The following is a 15,843-nucleotide window of genomic DNA, read 5'->3' on the forward strand; positions in this document are numbered from 1 at the left end:
CAGTTTTTTATGCAGAGAGAAACATCAGGCGGTAACTTTCTGGAAAACCAAAACTGAAACTGGTATACAGATAGAGCTCATGACTTGGTAACTTTATAATTCAATTCAAACAATTCAAAGCATGGAATTGTTTTTGAGCCTACACTTAGGTTAAGTGGCCTGCTTGAAATTAGTTACTTACACTGTTGAAATGCTTTGAATTTCTTATGGTATTGCTCAACCGTGACAGACTGAGCATAACATGAGGGTGACTCACTTTTTAAACTTCGGTTCTGAGTGAAATGGTTGCCAGTGCCAAGTGATGGTTGGCAACGGCAGGCCAAAAGCAGTGCAGGTTAGATGATGCTGTTTGCCCGACATGTAAGGTTGCACGTCCACAGTAGCAATCTCCGCCTCTGAAATACTTGGCTTCACTACATACACACACAAGTACACAGTAACCACATACACGCACAAACATGGAGAGAAATTGGAAGAGAAAGACAACATGTTAGATCAGAGGTCATGATTGCCTCCTTTAAGAAGCCAAAAAAAAGCTCCCACTCCCACATTACACATTTTTTTAAAAAAATCAATTATGAGCAAATAAAAAAAGAATTCAAGATATTTTTTAGGGAAGCAGCATTCACCATGATAGGATCAGGAATTTCTCCTTTCATTATTTTTTTTCTGAATCGTATTCATTCAGCTTAGTTTTGCACCTTATGTTCACCCTGGCTGTCCACACCCCACTCTCTGTCCCACTGGGTTAGCTAAAAGAATCGACCGTACCGGCCCCGCCTGCTGTGGAATCTCAAAATGTCTCAAAAAGAAAGACAGTCTTGATGTGCAGCTATGAAAGGCGGGCCGTCGACATTAGCTCTCCTTTAGACTGTGTAGGGAGAAGAGTGGGGGGGATGCCTGCCTAGCCCAGGGCTCTAGGTCAAAGAACAATCTCACCGCAGTCCATGCCTGGGTCACTGAGTCAACCATTTGTGCTGCAATGAACAACAGACAAAAATGCTTCTCCCACCTCGGGAGATGTACTTATCTCAGCACTATCTGAATTTTGGACAACAGAAATAGTTGTGTTGCATTCAGTGCCCCAGCTCATGCACACCTGCACATCACGTAGTAATCCAGAGCACTCTGATGACTGTAAACAACATATGAACAAGATTTAAAATAGTTCTCTAACTGGTGCCAGGATTTTCTCTCCACTTTGTTGTGTTTGTAAAAAAAAATTCATTCCAATAAATAAAAGTTTTGTGAAGTGGGCCGGTCAAGGATCATAAATAAAGTTTATAAGAAGCTAGAGGGGCCTGATTTTTACACTTTTTGGCACACTACTGGGATTCCTCAAAAATGTTTAAAGAATGCTACTTCACACTTAGCATGTGTTCCCGCCACATGCTAAGTGTGAAGTAAGGGATATACAGTCTCCTTTTTGTTCTTTATAGCAAGCAGACTCCATTCATGTATCTACTCAACATGCTAAAATATTTATATCCTAGTGTTGACACTTATCAGTATATTAAAAGAGTTGTCATAACAATGAATTGCAAGCTGATTTTTCTCCAGCTAAATACATAATGTATAGAACATGCTGGTTATATGAGCCGTACTGTATGCACACAGGGTGTAAGGATTGGAGGGGTCTGGGGCAGCTGGAGCCTGTGTGCAGAATAGAACTCGGGCCTTTTACACACTCCACCAAGCCCCTTTCAAAGAGCCCCAATAATCAACAACAGCTGCTCCTGCTACGTCAATCCAGCCCTGGAATCAACAAGCTCCCAAGTTCCTCTCACACTAGAGCTGCTACCTGCCGTCCAGTGATCTAGACTGAGAGCAGCAGCAGACGTGCTGGGGGCAGCCTCTGTCCACAGCCAAGGCGCTGCTTCATTTCGTCAGGATCAGTGAAGATTATCAGGTTTGTGGTAATGGCTTACCTGTGACTTCCAGAACGTAGCTGAGATTCCTGTACAGCCCCTTTGCTCTGTTGCCCAGGCTTATGGTGAACACGCCAGAATTCTTCTCCTGCACATCAGTGATGGCCAAGCTAAAATCAGACATCCTGTAGCAAGTGGAATTCTTCTGGATAGGAACCCCATCCTTGTACCTGAATATTAGAGGCACATAAAAGTTTGTTTGTTGTGCATATGCAATAATAGAGGTGCCCAACACTCATAACAAAAGGTTTATTTATAGTGGCTCGAAACCATTGCCTACCATGCTATCACGTCTGGTGGTGGCAAAGCGATGACCCTGGGTTCAAACACAATCTTCCTTACACCTTCAGTGACTGTTCTATGCTGTCCATTCTTAGAGGAAATGTTAAGAAATGGATGCTCTGCAGCCAAAGAGTATAGATTAAATAAGGTTATCATTATTACTTTACAGGATCGCCCCAATATTACAATAATTCACAGCCTAAAATTCTTTTAATTTCACTTGTAATAATAAAGCATTAAAAGCATTCTCACCATAGACAACAACTTTTGCCGTGACAGTATCATTTACTCTGGGATTCAGCTCAGCTTTGCAATGATAGATTCCCTTATCCTCCATGGTAATGTTTGGCAACACTAAAGTGTTACTCATTATAAGGACCTTAGAAGGTTTGAGTAGGGACTTGATTATACTATGCCGTTTTTCCTGAAGACAAAGAAAGCACCATAAATTCCAGTCCTACTTATGCAGGCTGTTCCATAATATTGTAAAGTCAATGATAAACCATTAACTTACTTTGTCCTTTGGAAAATGCCAGGTGAAATTGATTCTTCCATTATAGGTGGTCTCCCCACTACAGTTGAGGATGAGGGTGTCTCCAGCCAAGATTTTAACACGGTTGTTATCTGGAGTAATCCTCACATTTTTAAGGACATCAGCTGTAAAATTGGAACAAACATAATGAAATGTTATGAAACCTTAAACAATCAGAAAGTTAAAAACAATTAAAAGTCATGTCACCAGGAAAGCAACAGACTCACTCAGTCTACTTGGAAGGTATTCTGACTTGAACACTTGACTGTTGACTTTGGCATGACATGCCAGCATGTTGTATGAATCGTAGGCACCGTAGGGGATCCTGAACCCAACCATTGGATCCCACACCATTTCCTTTGTAACCTTCTCAGTTAAACTTGGCGCCTGTAATGAAAAAGGCAAAACTAATTTGATGACACTTGTGATGCCAAATATAGGTCACTGAGCCAGACTGACTAAAGAGGAAGCTGCATGACTTCATTTAACACGAAACTCATGCTCCACCGGGCTCAGCTGGGGACACATCTGTTAAGCTGTTTTATAACACATGCATGACAGCCCTGAACTTTTCTAGACATTACCAGAAGGAGATGAATGTAGAAGAACGTAAATGTCCAGTGCAATCAGATATGACATTAAGCAGTGTTAATGAGAGCTCCAGGGTACAAAGTCTGTGTGATGTTTTGCACCTGCTTAATAGCACAGGTAACAGTGCAGTGAACTGTCAGTCATGTATCCTGCCGTTTTAACCAGTATTCCCAGTAACAAGCACTGTGAATGTGACTGCTGCATTAATTTATGCAATTAGGGAAATAACATTTGGAAAGGATGTCCTTGCCTGCTGCTGTTTGTTCTCATGTCAGAAGAAGGACTGGGATTGGAGGCAATGGAAGAGAAGGAAGGAAGGTGAAGAGGAAGGAGGAGTGTCATGCATTTATTAATAACAGGAAGGTCACACCAGTACTATCTGTGGCATTAGAGTCAGAAGTGATTATGCACAGTTGGCACTATGACACAGTCATATATTAATCGCAAACAATGAAACAAAATGTCACAAAAAAGCACAAAAAGGCCACAAAGGCACATCATCAAGTACTAACAGGGTCTTAAGTTGTATAGATAAGTGCACTGGAAAACAAGGGAGTACTCAACCGCTGCCTACTAAGATCAAACAGTCTTATGCTGTTACCTGTTGTTTTCTAAGACTGGACACAACTTTTCTGCTGTTTCCTGATGTTTGTAAGAGCAGAGAGACTAAATTTAGCCTGATGATCTATTCTGAGAAAAGCACTCTTGGAACACCTTCCTGCTCTTAGAGGAAGCAGACAGGATGACTCGCTTTGCCGCCCCTGAGCTTCCCATAGCTAAGCCACTGTCCCCGGTCTGCTTCTGTGTGCTAGAATGATTTAACACACAGAGGGTGTGAGAACCACTGTGATGCCCTATGCAAGGAGTGGAAGGACATTTTTTTCAAAACAGGTAAGGATACCCTGCTGTGGTATTAATAGTAATCTTCTCTCAGGAGACGTGCTGTGTGAGTTTCCTGGAAGTTCATGTTAAGCAGTGTCTATAGAATACTGTGTATTACTATAATATGCAGTACTATGAAGGCATTTATAAAAGCATGATGGTGCTTAAGACCCTACCCCTGTCAGTGTTACATCAATATCAGGTGAGGATGTCCGACACGGGACAACAAGGCTGGTCTCGTGCCTGTAGATGCCAAGAACATAATTTTTAACAGGCTCCACAAATGGCTGGTCGGGATCTGAAAAAAAGAATTCAACATCTTAAACACAAGTCAGGCAGAAACACCATTTCAAATTAAATGTGGCCCATCACAAGTTGTTTTTTGGGGAAACCATGTTTTCTAGTAAAATTATTCAGATTCTGGTAAAATAAGCCAACTTAATTTAAAAGTGCAGTGGTTAGCATTGTTGCATCACAGCAGGAGGATAATGGGTTCATAGCTGCCAGCTGGCTGTGATCCTCCAGTGTGGTTTGTGCATATTTTGTTTTAGAAGTGCATGTGTTTTCTCCCAGTCTCTGGCTCTCTGTCACTGTGATTCACTTGCAACATAACCAGGGTGTACCCCACCCCTTACGTCTGCTGAGACAGGCTCCAGAACCTTTGACCCACTAGGAAAAGGAGGTTTACCAAGTGAAAAAGAGCATGTCAGGGTATTCAACAGAGATCCAGAAAAGAGATCAAATCTCAGATTGGTTAATTCTGGCCATATAAGGACAGTCAGTCTGTGGGAACGCTGTGGCTACATAAATAGTCTGTGATTGAAGGAAGGTCGAACATTAGTGGTGTGAAAAAGTTACAAAAATTAACAAACAGCTGAAGATTTTTGAAATAGGACACAGAAGGTAAACTGTGGAAGTCATTTAAAAAGCACAAGAAGAATTAAAGCTAGCTTTATATTTATAATAGTTGTAGACCAATATTAAGCAACTTTATACCAACATTTTTCAAAATATAAAACCACTTTGGTCACATTGGCTGATATTGGAATTTACTCTCTGCTTCCCAGTACAATATCCAGTCATATAAGTGTATGTAGTGCCATGTGAGGTTTAGGGAAGCGTTGTTACAAGGAAAACAGTAGCAGAAGCAGGAAATGGTCAATGACCAGGGTTTCCCGAGCAATTAGCTTATCCTCTCACCTCCAGAAGAGGTGAGAGGATAAGCGGCACCACAGAAACCACTTCCTTTATCTATTTTTTTCTCTCAGATGGAGACCTGTGGCACCTCAGTCAGGATTCCAGTTGAAAAAAAGGTAGCAATAACCGCCTCTATATTTATATCTAATGCATACAACTACAGATTTTAGTAAGCAGGACTTGCTTGCTTTCTTTTTTGCACATTCTTCCCATGTCATTAAAAAAATCCTGCCTTTTGGAGCTGACATAGTGAAAAAGGTAGGGTACACCCTGAACACCATGGTCCTTTACATCCTTCTGCCTAACTCACTCTTTCTTCCTTCTATAAAGGATGTGTCTTGTGTCTTATGTCTTGCAAATACCACACTGTTCTTTGTCAGTTCAATACTGTCAATATCACCGTCTGTGAGATCAGTTCAATATTAAATCCTGCAGCTGCCATCAGGAGATAACAATTATCCTTTGAAATCTTTTTTTAAACACAAATCTTCCGTGCATTTTAAATTTCTGAATGAAAAAAAACATTTGGTTCAAAATGTAAGAACAATTTTCAGTTTTAGAGTTCAGTTTTTCTACCATTGGGTAATTTCTTAAATTATGAACCTCATAATTTGAGCATTATACATCCAAAACGGTTTCTAGCTCTCACCTTTTACATACACATAGGTGGATTTGATTTGGTCTGAACCATCCTTGGTGTATTTACAGGTGTAAGTCCCAGTGTCATTGGCAATCAGGTGTGTGACTATCAGTCTGCTGCAGTGAGACTGACGGTGAGGTCTTGAATCACACTTCTCCACCTTCACTCCCTGCGATGAGATCGACCGCTTGGCAAGTGTCCAGCTGAAGACACCGTGACCTCTGACATTATTGAAAATGAGAGAGAATGTTAAATGAGATTAGATCTTGGGCGAGGCAAATGGTATTAGAAAAAGCAAACCATTAATTCTATTAAAAGTGGATCTATTTTTAGAGAAGGTGTCACATCTGGCAGTAACCACAAAAGCTACTAAATTTAGTAGCTTATCTCTGGGGGCTTTTGGGCTTCATTTCCATTTTAAGTTTATTTCAAGTTCATCTTGAGTCATCCAAAAGTTTGAACTTTCACATGGGAACATGTTTCTCTTCAATGATGTGCTTAACTAACACATTCTTTCCACGCAGAATTCAGTTTAAAATGCTCATTAAAGAGATCCCAGAGGAACATCTAGCATTTCTCACATTCCTTTCCCTTTGCCTGCAGAATTTTGGGTCAAGCAGAACCTCTAGTTCTCATCCACATCCAAAAAACAAGACAGTGCTCTACGCATCAGGCTTCTTACAATGTGGCCTTGTAAGGAAGCATTACATTAAACCAACATGAGTTCCTAAGCATTCTTTGAAGGCCTAAAAAATGATGCAATACCCTAAATTCCTAAGAAATGTGAATGTACTTGGGTTCTAAATTCCATAAAGGAAGTGGCAGAAGACTGATAAACGTTGACCACTATCGCTGGTTCCGGTCAGGGACTGTCCCAGCTTCTTTGTAGCTAGTAAGAGTCCACAGAACCAGGGACGTCCTGCTAATTCTCCCTTAAAATTTCTGCCATATAGTGAGCGCAGAGTCTGAAGTCCAGCAATTAGAAGAGCAAAGGTAAAGTAAATGAAGTTGTATTGTAATGCAAAGTGGTTAAGAAGAGTTATACACCACCATCATAAATGTTTGATTACATTTCAAGTGAAACCAACAAAAGTAGGTGCTTTCAACTGCATACCTGCAGGTGAGGTTTAACAAATTGCCTTTATGAAGAACGATTGGATTGTCGGAGGGATGAATCCTAGGCGAGTTTGCGCTCTCCAAATGTCCTGCAAAACACACACACACACAGACATTTACACCAACTCTTCAGTGGTATGTTTTCATCATTGTTATGCTAAACAAAATGAAAAGCACAGCGGGAAGTCCCCATTGCACAACTGCTGTGTAATGTGCCTTTAGTGCTGTGCGCGTGGGTTCACTTTGTCCAGTTCTACTCCTGCCTCTTGTGTAAGTGATTGTCCACTGAGAGCACACTGTGGGGACTTTTGGGAGCTGGAGAGCAGGTTGTTGAATGGATCGGGGTCCTAGGTGATCAAAGATAGAATAAAGGGAGGAAGAGGATGATACATGGAGCAGCTGTGCCTCGATGCCAAAAAGGTCAACACAGTCCGATTTAGCAGGAACCAAATACTTTTTTTTGTTCATTTACTAGTGACTTTTTACTCTGAATGCTGTGCTTATAATATCAAGAGGGTGGAGATGTTTGATTCAGAGGTGGACATATCTCGTGTGGAGCCAGCAGAATCTGTTGAGAGGTCTCTCTAACAACAGTTAACATAGGAAACAGTGTAGTTCTGCCTGCTGTCCAGAAAGAGTCCCAGTCCCAGATGTTGTTTCTTTCTTTTCACTAAGATCCCTAAACAGCCTGTCACTGTGGACACAAAACAAGTATATTAAGTTTACCCTTGATCTGTTGTTAAGGATAATGTTGGTTTATGTGTTTGATGCATATACTGGCTTAAGGGGCGATAATGACCTATTTTATGTGTTAACCACACACCTGGAAACCTGCATTTACACACAGAAATACAGAAAAACAATCACTCACACACGTTCTCCTAGCATTTGTGTATTATTCAGAACAGCTGTTGTGGCAAGAATGAGCTGACGCTGCCAGTGTTGGCAGGGGGACTCAATATTCACTTCCTCACAAAATGTTATAACATCATTGTTTTATTGTCCAAGGTTAAGCAGAGGGGAAGGGTTGTGGCTTGCACTCTTTCATGTCGTAAAACCACACACTTTTGGCTGCATGTGAACACAAATCAAGAGCCCTGGCCTCAATAAACAACCACATAAGCTGCAGTTCATAATTGTATGGCTTTTATTTATAGCTGCCAGACAAATTTCTTAAGGGCATTCTACTTTGCATTTTTTATGCCTTGATACATAACAAGAAACAAGAATACCATCAATCGCAATGTAATCAATCAAAGACAAATAAAACAAATATAAACAAACCCACTATGTATCATGTTTTTTCAGCCATACTTATTACTGCCTTGACACATGCTCATGAATTCAGGTAAGAAAATCCCATAAAGTTGACTCAGTTCATCTAGATGCAGCGTTTTCAGTGGGAGAAATGCTTCATTACTAAGTCAACTGACTTCTTCAGTCTCAGCTGACAATAGGTTTCTTCCAGTTTCAAAATGTCCAAAATTAGCACCACTATGTGACAAGTTCATGGCTGTCAGGAATCTGCAACACAGAGGTAGTACTATCCCCACTGTAGTCAGGGAATTCCCTGAGTAAATACAATTATTGCTCCTGGACATTTGTCAGAGGTGATCCAGGACAGAAGAACAACCACTGCCATCTTTCACAGACTTATAATGCTTATAATGCAACTTTCTGTGAAACGTGCTCACCCATATGGAAAAGATATATATAAATCTTATAAAATTTGTATCTGTCTTGTGTGAAACTTGTATGAAAAGCATATAAGAGTGAAAACAGATACAAGATCCCTTGAAAAATTATATAATGAAACTTGTATGTTTTGGATACTTACTAAAACAATATATGAAAGTAATGAGAAAGTGGCCACTTTCATGAGTAAGTCATGTAAGCCTTACATGACTTACTCATGAAAGTGGCCACTTTCATGAAAGTGGCCACTTTCATGAGTAATCACATATAAGTTTTTACTATTTCTTTTCCATATGGGCATGTCCATTGTCCAGAGGTCATGACAATGAACAATAACGAAACTGAGCTTCTGGGCTATTGTTAGGCAATGGTGCCAGTTTCGGTCATTATGCAACTATACTGCATATACTGCACTGTTGTTATGCATAACCTGCCAAGAAATGTAACTGCACATTGAATCAATGCAGGCTACAAATATTGTGATTGGTCTGATCATTACCGTTAAGTCCTCCTGTGCCTTTGCAGTTATTAAAAAAAAAAAAAAAGATCAGTGAGAGAAGAACAATCATTGGCTTAAGATGAGGACTTAAAATCGCTGAAAATTCCTGGAAAGATCTTGCTAAACCTATTGGAAATTCCAATGAGGGAATTTCCAAAGAAGTGGAAAAACCTGGGGGACAAATATGCTTGCCACCTCCCAAAAATGACCACAACAAAGAGTCAACATTTTGTTTCTATCAGCTGGCATGCATATAAAAAGGCAGGACACAACCACATAATAATGAACACATATGCACCTCCACAAGCATAAGTGCCAGCAACATCGGCCACTTGCGTCGGTTGTGTCGAAGGCTCACCGCAAAGGTTCACCGCAAAAGTCTAAATCAGGGCAGAGACTGAAGACTTGGATGAGTAATGAGACGTTTTACCCCAATGAAAACACTTCGTCCAGATTAAAAGAGTCCACTGAGACTAATTATGGCATTTTCAACTTCTTGAATCTTTGACTCGGTTACAAATACATCCCATGCATAAATGCTTAAGTCCCACAGCATACCCAGAATCATCATCTTGACCTTGAATTGCACGGGCAAAACGCTTATCTTTTAAAACTAGCACATTTTTTATGTCCTTCTCTTCAGTAATGCACTACAGATGGGTGAACCAGCAGGGGCCCCCAGCAGCCCATTAAAAAAAGACAAGAGAAGAGAGGAAAAAAACATTGTCTTGTCTACACACCCATCCTCAAAACTCCCATCTGCCCAGAACTGACCTTAGCTGGCATCCTGACAACCCTAACCCCCTGCAACAGCTGTGCCCTGCGTTCCTTCAGGAGATCGCCTGAAAAATGCCAGAAATTGTTCATATTGAGTTGGTTCAAAGAGCCCCAAAGCTGGTTCTCATTAAAAGGCATTACAAAGAGGACAGGCATGGAACAAACAGAGAGGGAGTCAGGGAGGGTGCGAGAGGCCGACTGACTTCTGCTTTTTTCACTTGCATGATCTCAATTGACTCACACAGCATCAAGCTGGTTGCTGACACAGAGCCATGTTAGCTAAGATTAGACCAGAATCACATTTTTGTGTCTTTGTCCTCGGTTGGCATTGATTAGAGGAAATGGCACAGGACACTGTGTTTGGAAAAGACAAATGGTCAGGAAATACAGACAAAAATTTTGAACAGCATGGATTTCAGGATTTTTTCAATAGAAATGTCTGTGGTCAAGAAAATAATTAAATATTTAGTCTGGAAGAACGGCCAAACAATGGCTGAGACTGAGACTAAATGATTCAGATTTTCAGCATTGCAATGGAAAATAATGGCCTATGTATGCTCTGCTTAGCCATATTTTGTCAAAGGATCTTGAATAATACTTGTTAGTTATGTTCCTGACCTGAGAGAAAGCATATACTCTTTGTGTTTAAGAAGATACTTTGAGCACAACTCCTAAAAAAATTCAGTGACTACAAACACCTTAAAACACTACATAACTATAAATTAAAAAAAAATACACAAAGCTAAATAGAAAAGTGATATAAATGCCACCAGCATGCTGCCAGTAGCTTATTGGTGATGTTGTGTAATAATTAAAAAAAAAAAATTACTGTATCAGATGACTGTACTGTCACTGAACCGAAAAGGAAACTCCAAGTCACGGCCCCTAAAGCGCAAGGAATAATGTGCGGAATTCCCTTCTCTTTTGCAGAGGGCACACTTCACCTCCCTGTACTTCCCCTCCCATCATCAGACGGCACGAATGTCTTGAGAGTCGAGGGAGAAAATCATTTTTGGGAATAGGGCCCAACGATTCCTTTGCGTATCATTGCCACTTTATCCTTTGCTCTTCTGCTGTCACAAAATTAGATGGGGGGAGAAGTGAGAATTACGAAGTAAATGAGCCAGCTTTGCTGTACTGTGACCTTGACGATGGACTGAAACAATAGTGAACAGTCTCTGCGATGAGATTTCACGATAGCGCACTGGTAGTTTATGTAAACAAACGTACTACACACTAACTTATTTTTATATTTTCTCTCAATTATATGTTAAAAGTACTTTAAATGGTATATGATACTACTCTGTCATCTGCTATGAAGCCAGACTAAAAGGCTAAACCTGATCAATATCCAAACAAAAAGTGGAAGGGGGAGAGGACGGATTTACCGCTAGAGTACATGAGTCAGCTTTGCCATACTGTGACCCTGGCAAACAGAGTGAAACAGTAGTGAATAGTCTGTCATGGATAGTGCTATGGTAGCTATTGTAAAACAAATGCAATACACCACTCACTATAACCCGTTTTTGCATTTTCTCTCAACAATATACTGAAATTACCTTCCAGGGGGATACGATCCTACTGTCATCTGTTAAGAAGCTAGACTTAAAAGCTAAGCTTGATCTGTATCCTTCAAATCTGAGTTTGGGCGGTCTAAACATCGCACCTTCTCGGGGTCACGCTGCTGTCCTGCTGCAAAAGTGTCCGTGACAGTTCACTGCAAGTTAGACTGACAAAATATTCAAGACAAACTTTATCAAACCTTTGACAAGACTTGACCACCTGCCATAATAAGAACCAGCTAACAGTGCTCTGGCTGTGCTACTTGTGTCCTGGAACATTCTCACATGCAGAGTCCTACAAAAACCCTACACTTTGCCAACTGCAAGGTTAAGACAACAGTTACAGAGAAAGCCTTTTTTATTAGCCGTGTATAAGCCTTTAGAGGTTTGGAGGCAAAATGCCCCAGACTCCTCTAAAAAAAACAAAAAAAAAAAACAAAATAAAGGAACATCTGGCCGTGATGGGCGGCCACTCTAGGTTATATGAAGCTGTGTAGAGCCAACAAAGAGGGTTCTCCTGCATGAGACTCCTAAATAGTAAACCCAGAGGATTCCTGTTTTATAATGTATGATTAAGACTAAGAGGCAGACAGAAGCTCCTTGAAATCGAAATCCCATGCAGGATTCAAAGAAAATATATTGCTGGTTCGAGGTGGATAGGTCTAGCATGGAACAGATGCTGGAATAATCCAGAAAAGCAACACAGTTCAATTTGTAAAGCTGAATTTCCCAGTGTAGGGGAATGACGTTTTCTGCTCTGCTGGTAAATCTCCCACTCCAGGTTAGTGTGTTTGTGTGTTTAGGATGTGTTTTTCTTGTGCTGCCTGCATGGAGCCAGATGTACTGCCAGTGAGCAATGAGCCCCCACTGCACTTGGCTGACACGTCATCACTCCCATTTTCCAGTCTTCAAGTGTCCACGCAGGAAACAAAAAAATACTCTGGACACAACATCAACCCCTCTCATCACAAGACTGTCTACACTGCAGGAAAAAGAAAGAACTGACAAAGAGAGTGTTGTATATGATAAGCAACAATAAAAGGACAGCTTCCACTTTCCATTTCACCCATCTCCTTAGTCACTGATGTGTCAGTTATAACTTTCATGGCAATTTTCTTTCCTAAACTCAGGGGTGTCATCTGACTAAATGTAACTCAGAACCCAGAATAAAAGAATCAGTCCAACACAAGTGATCATTTCAATTATATATATATCATTACATTTAAAGGAAAACTCCATTGTATGAGTATTCCTACAGGCATCATATCTCAAGTGACATCCAGAAGGGTCCACTGAAAAAAGATTATCTTGCTGACATTTGTGTGAGCTGTTGCGCTTAGGTTAAATTGGTGTCAAAAGGTCAGAACGAACATATGTAACCTGTGCTCATTTTGAATAAGAAGCAGCTGCAAGTCAAAAATTAAGAAATCAGCAAATACAGTTTTTTTTCCCTTTTCACTCTAAGCCATCTTTAAAATTACTGGGATATAGGTGGCTGTTGTGTAACAATAACCCAGTCGAATGCTTGCGCATCACTCAGTGACTTATAACTTTGCTTAGTTAACGATGACACCGTGACATTCTCACAACTTTTCACCAGAAAAAAACATCTTACACATCTCTGAATAAACAGAGACACCTTGACGACCATCAGTAACTAATGTCTCTACCAGTCAGTGGCTCCTGTACTGAAACAATAGCCCCTTTCCTCCTTGCTATTGTCTTGTGGATGAAGTTTGACATAGTTGAACGTGAGCACAAGGAGCTCCGGGAAGAAATCTTTGCTCAGGTAGCGTGTCACATTTCCGTGACCTTTACTAGCCAGAACAATTCCAGGCTGCCTCTCTTGTCCCTACATCCGCTTCCTCCTCTTTGCGTCTTTCCCACGCTTTGTGAGTGGACAGTGAAGGAAACCTACTCAAAAAAACAGTGTGTGTGTGTGTTCAGTAAAAGAGGTTGAATGTGAACACTATTTCCTTTGTTTGGATGGGTTGTTTATTTTGAAGTGGTGAGGAAGCCTCAGTTTGTATCTCTGTTACACACTGGACTGGACCTGGCACAAGGTGAAGGAACATGCCAGATTTACTCAGGTTTTGTGGCGTGAGACTGAGACAATGGAGTTGACAGGACTGTCAGATAAAACATGACACAATGTTTAATCCTGTCCACGCACACATACCAATTGCAGGAACCTTTCCTTTCATAATTTATAACAAAGTACTGACATGCAAAATATTCAAAGTATCTAAGAAAGCACACAAAAATAGACCATTCTGACAGACCATTTACTCATCTCAGTAAATCCAGTCATATTAAAATATAGAGCCCGACTAATCGCCTGTTATGAATCAACGCATTTTACCGTACTAACAATCTCCCAATGACAGACGACCTCTAGGGGCTTGTGTGAAAATTGCAAACTCAATAGCAGAATGATGATTTTTTTTTTTCTGTTGGCGCATGATCTTCGAAAATGTGCAAATAATCTGCGGTCATATCCATACACAGAAATCATTTTACACCGCAGCTGGGATCAAAGAATAACCCGCCAACAAAATCAGCTCTTGGTTGCAGGTCAATTAAACACCGGAGAAATTTAAATTACTATAAAAAAGAAAAAGAAAAATAATGCTAAAAAAAATTTATTGTAAAAATTGGCAGCTCAGGTGGCAGAGCAGGTCAGCCAGTAATCAGAAGGTCGGTGGTTCGATCCCAGGCTGCCTCCTAGCTGCATGCCAAATATCCTTGGGCAAGATACTAACCCCATGTTTGCCTACTGGTGGTGGTCAGAGGGCCCGGTGGCGCCAGTGTCCGGCAGCCTCGCCTCTGTCAGTGCGCCCCAGGGCAGCTGTGGCTACAACGTAGCTTGCCATCGCCAGTGTGTGAATGGGTGAATGACTGAATGTAGTGTAGCGCTTTGGGGTCCTTAGGGACTAGAAAAGCGCTATACAAATGCAGGCCATTTACCATATCTCGTGTTTTTAAATATTATGCAATCAGTCTTTCATTCACTGAAGGGAATTAACAATCAATCAGAAAGTCTGTTCTTTCACTCGTAAATATATAGTGTATGTAAACATGAATGACTCACCTAATGTTAGAGATAAAAAACACAAGATGACTGCGACCCGGTTGAAGCAGTCAGGTGGTGCCATGCTGCGAACTTCCCCAAAGTGCAAACCTTGTGATAAAAATAAATGCAATCGAGTCCCTGTTTGTCTCTTTAAATTCCGGCTGACTGCGAGTCTTAATTGGCCTATAAAACGCCTTTCATGAATCCCCAAAAGGTTCAGGTGCGCAAGGACAAAGCAGCAGTAATTTCCCCATATGCCTGCACGCGATTCGCGGGGGAGCTCTCCTGCGCTGCTCGGCAGTCCAACTCCCGGCACCGGCGCACTATCCTCTGGGCAGGTGCAAAAGTAGTAAAAGGAGAAAAAAAAGTTAAATAAAGGAAATTAAATCGGCGGTAAAAAATAAAAAAGTTGAAGTGAAAAGTACTTCAGCTCTGGTGCTGTGTTTGGACTCAAGAACGAGATGAATGAGCTCCTGCGCCTTGTACCCACTGTATCTCCTCCCTATCGCCTCTGTGCAACACTTACAGTGCCGTCCAGACGTGACACGTTTAATGGAGCCACACACAGACGGAGGACGCGACGTCACTTTTGTTGAGGAGGGGGAGGATGGGGGAGGAGGGGACGACTTCTTCATTTTAGCTACTGAGGGGGAACAGTAAGTCATTGTTCTGAGTTATTCCCACTATAACTGTGCAGGGGGAAAAAAGATGGAACAGAAACGCAGTCATTGCACGTATCTTATCATTTAGGAAACTCCACTCAGTTTTTCATACCTGGCAGAAGCTCCCTTAGACACTAGAGATACTGAGCTACCTTAGAGTCTTAATGAGTATGTTTTCAAATTAAATTCACAAACCTATAAAGGGAGTTCTTCAATCACCTATTAGTAGGGAGCAGATGCTCTTCAGAAGCATAAACCGTCTCAATTTCTTTCTGAAATAAAATCTTCTGGTGCACGAAGTCTCTTATCTTTGACTTTTTATCCACTATCACACTGTACTCTCTTAGTGTTAAGGAATTTTCCACATCCCAACTGCCATAACTGAAAGGCTGTTGTGCCCAAATATT

The 15,843-nt window shown here is 41.0% G+C and overlaps 1 protein-coding gene across 1 annotated transcript in view; it reads right to left on the reverse strand.

Moving 5' to 3' along the window:
* kdrl (kinase insert domain receptor like) overlaps positions 1 to 15,344 on the reverse strand; it is a 44,583-nt gene extending 29,239 nt beyond the window's left edge. The window contains exons 1-10 of the mRNA XM_026144361.2: positions 14,793 to 15,344; positions 7,167 to 7,257; positions 6,062 to 6,273; positions 4,392 to 4,513; positions 2,970 to 3,129; positions 2,725 to 2,867; positions 2,463 to 2,634; positions 2,209 to 2,329; positions 1,929 to 2,098; positions 257 to 413 (exon numbers count right to left, since the gene is read on the reverse strand). Of these exons, the coding sequence (XP_026000146.1) occupies positions 257 to 413; positions 1,929 to 2,098; positions 2,209 to 2,329; positions 2,463 to 2,634; positions 2,725 to 2,867; positions 2,970 to 3,129; positions 4,392 to 4,513; positions 6,062 to 6,273; positions 7,167 to 7,257; positions 14,793 to 14,856 (1,412 nt within the window). The 5' untranslated portion in view covers positions 14,857 to 15,344. The remainder of the gene's footprint in view (positions 1 to 256; positions 414 to 1,928; positions 2,099 to 2,208; positions 2,330 to 2,462; positions 2,635 to 2,724; positions 2,868 to 2,969; positions 3,130 to 4,391; positions 4,514 to 6,061; positions 6,274 to 7,166; positions 7,258 to 14,792) is intronic.
* Between the last annotated feature and the right edge of the window lie 499 nt (positions 15,345 to 15,843).

Source organism: Astatotilapia calliptera, chromosome 2, assembly GCF_964374335.1.
Source record: "Astatotilapia calliptera chromosome 2, fAstCal68.1, whole genome shotgun sequence".
In the NCBI taxonomy this organism is placed as follows: Eukaryota; Metazoa; Chordata; class Actinopteri; order Cichliformes; family Cichlidae; genus Astatotilapia; species Astatotilapia calliptera.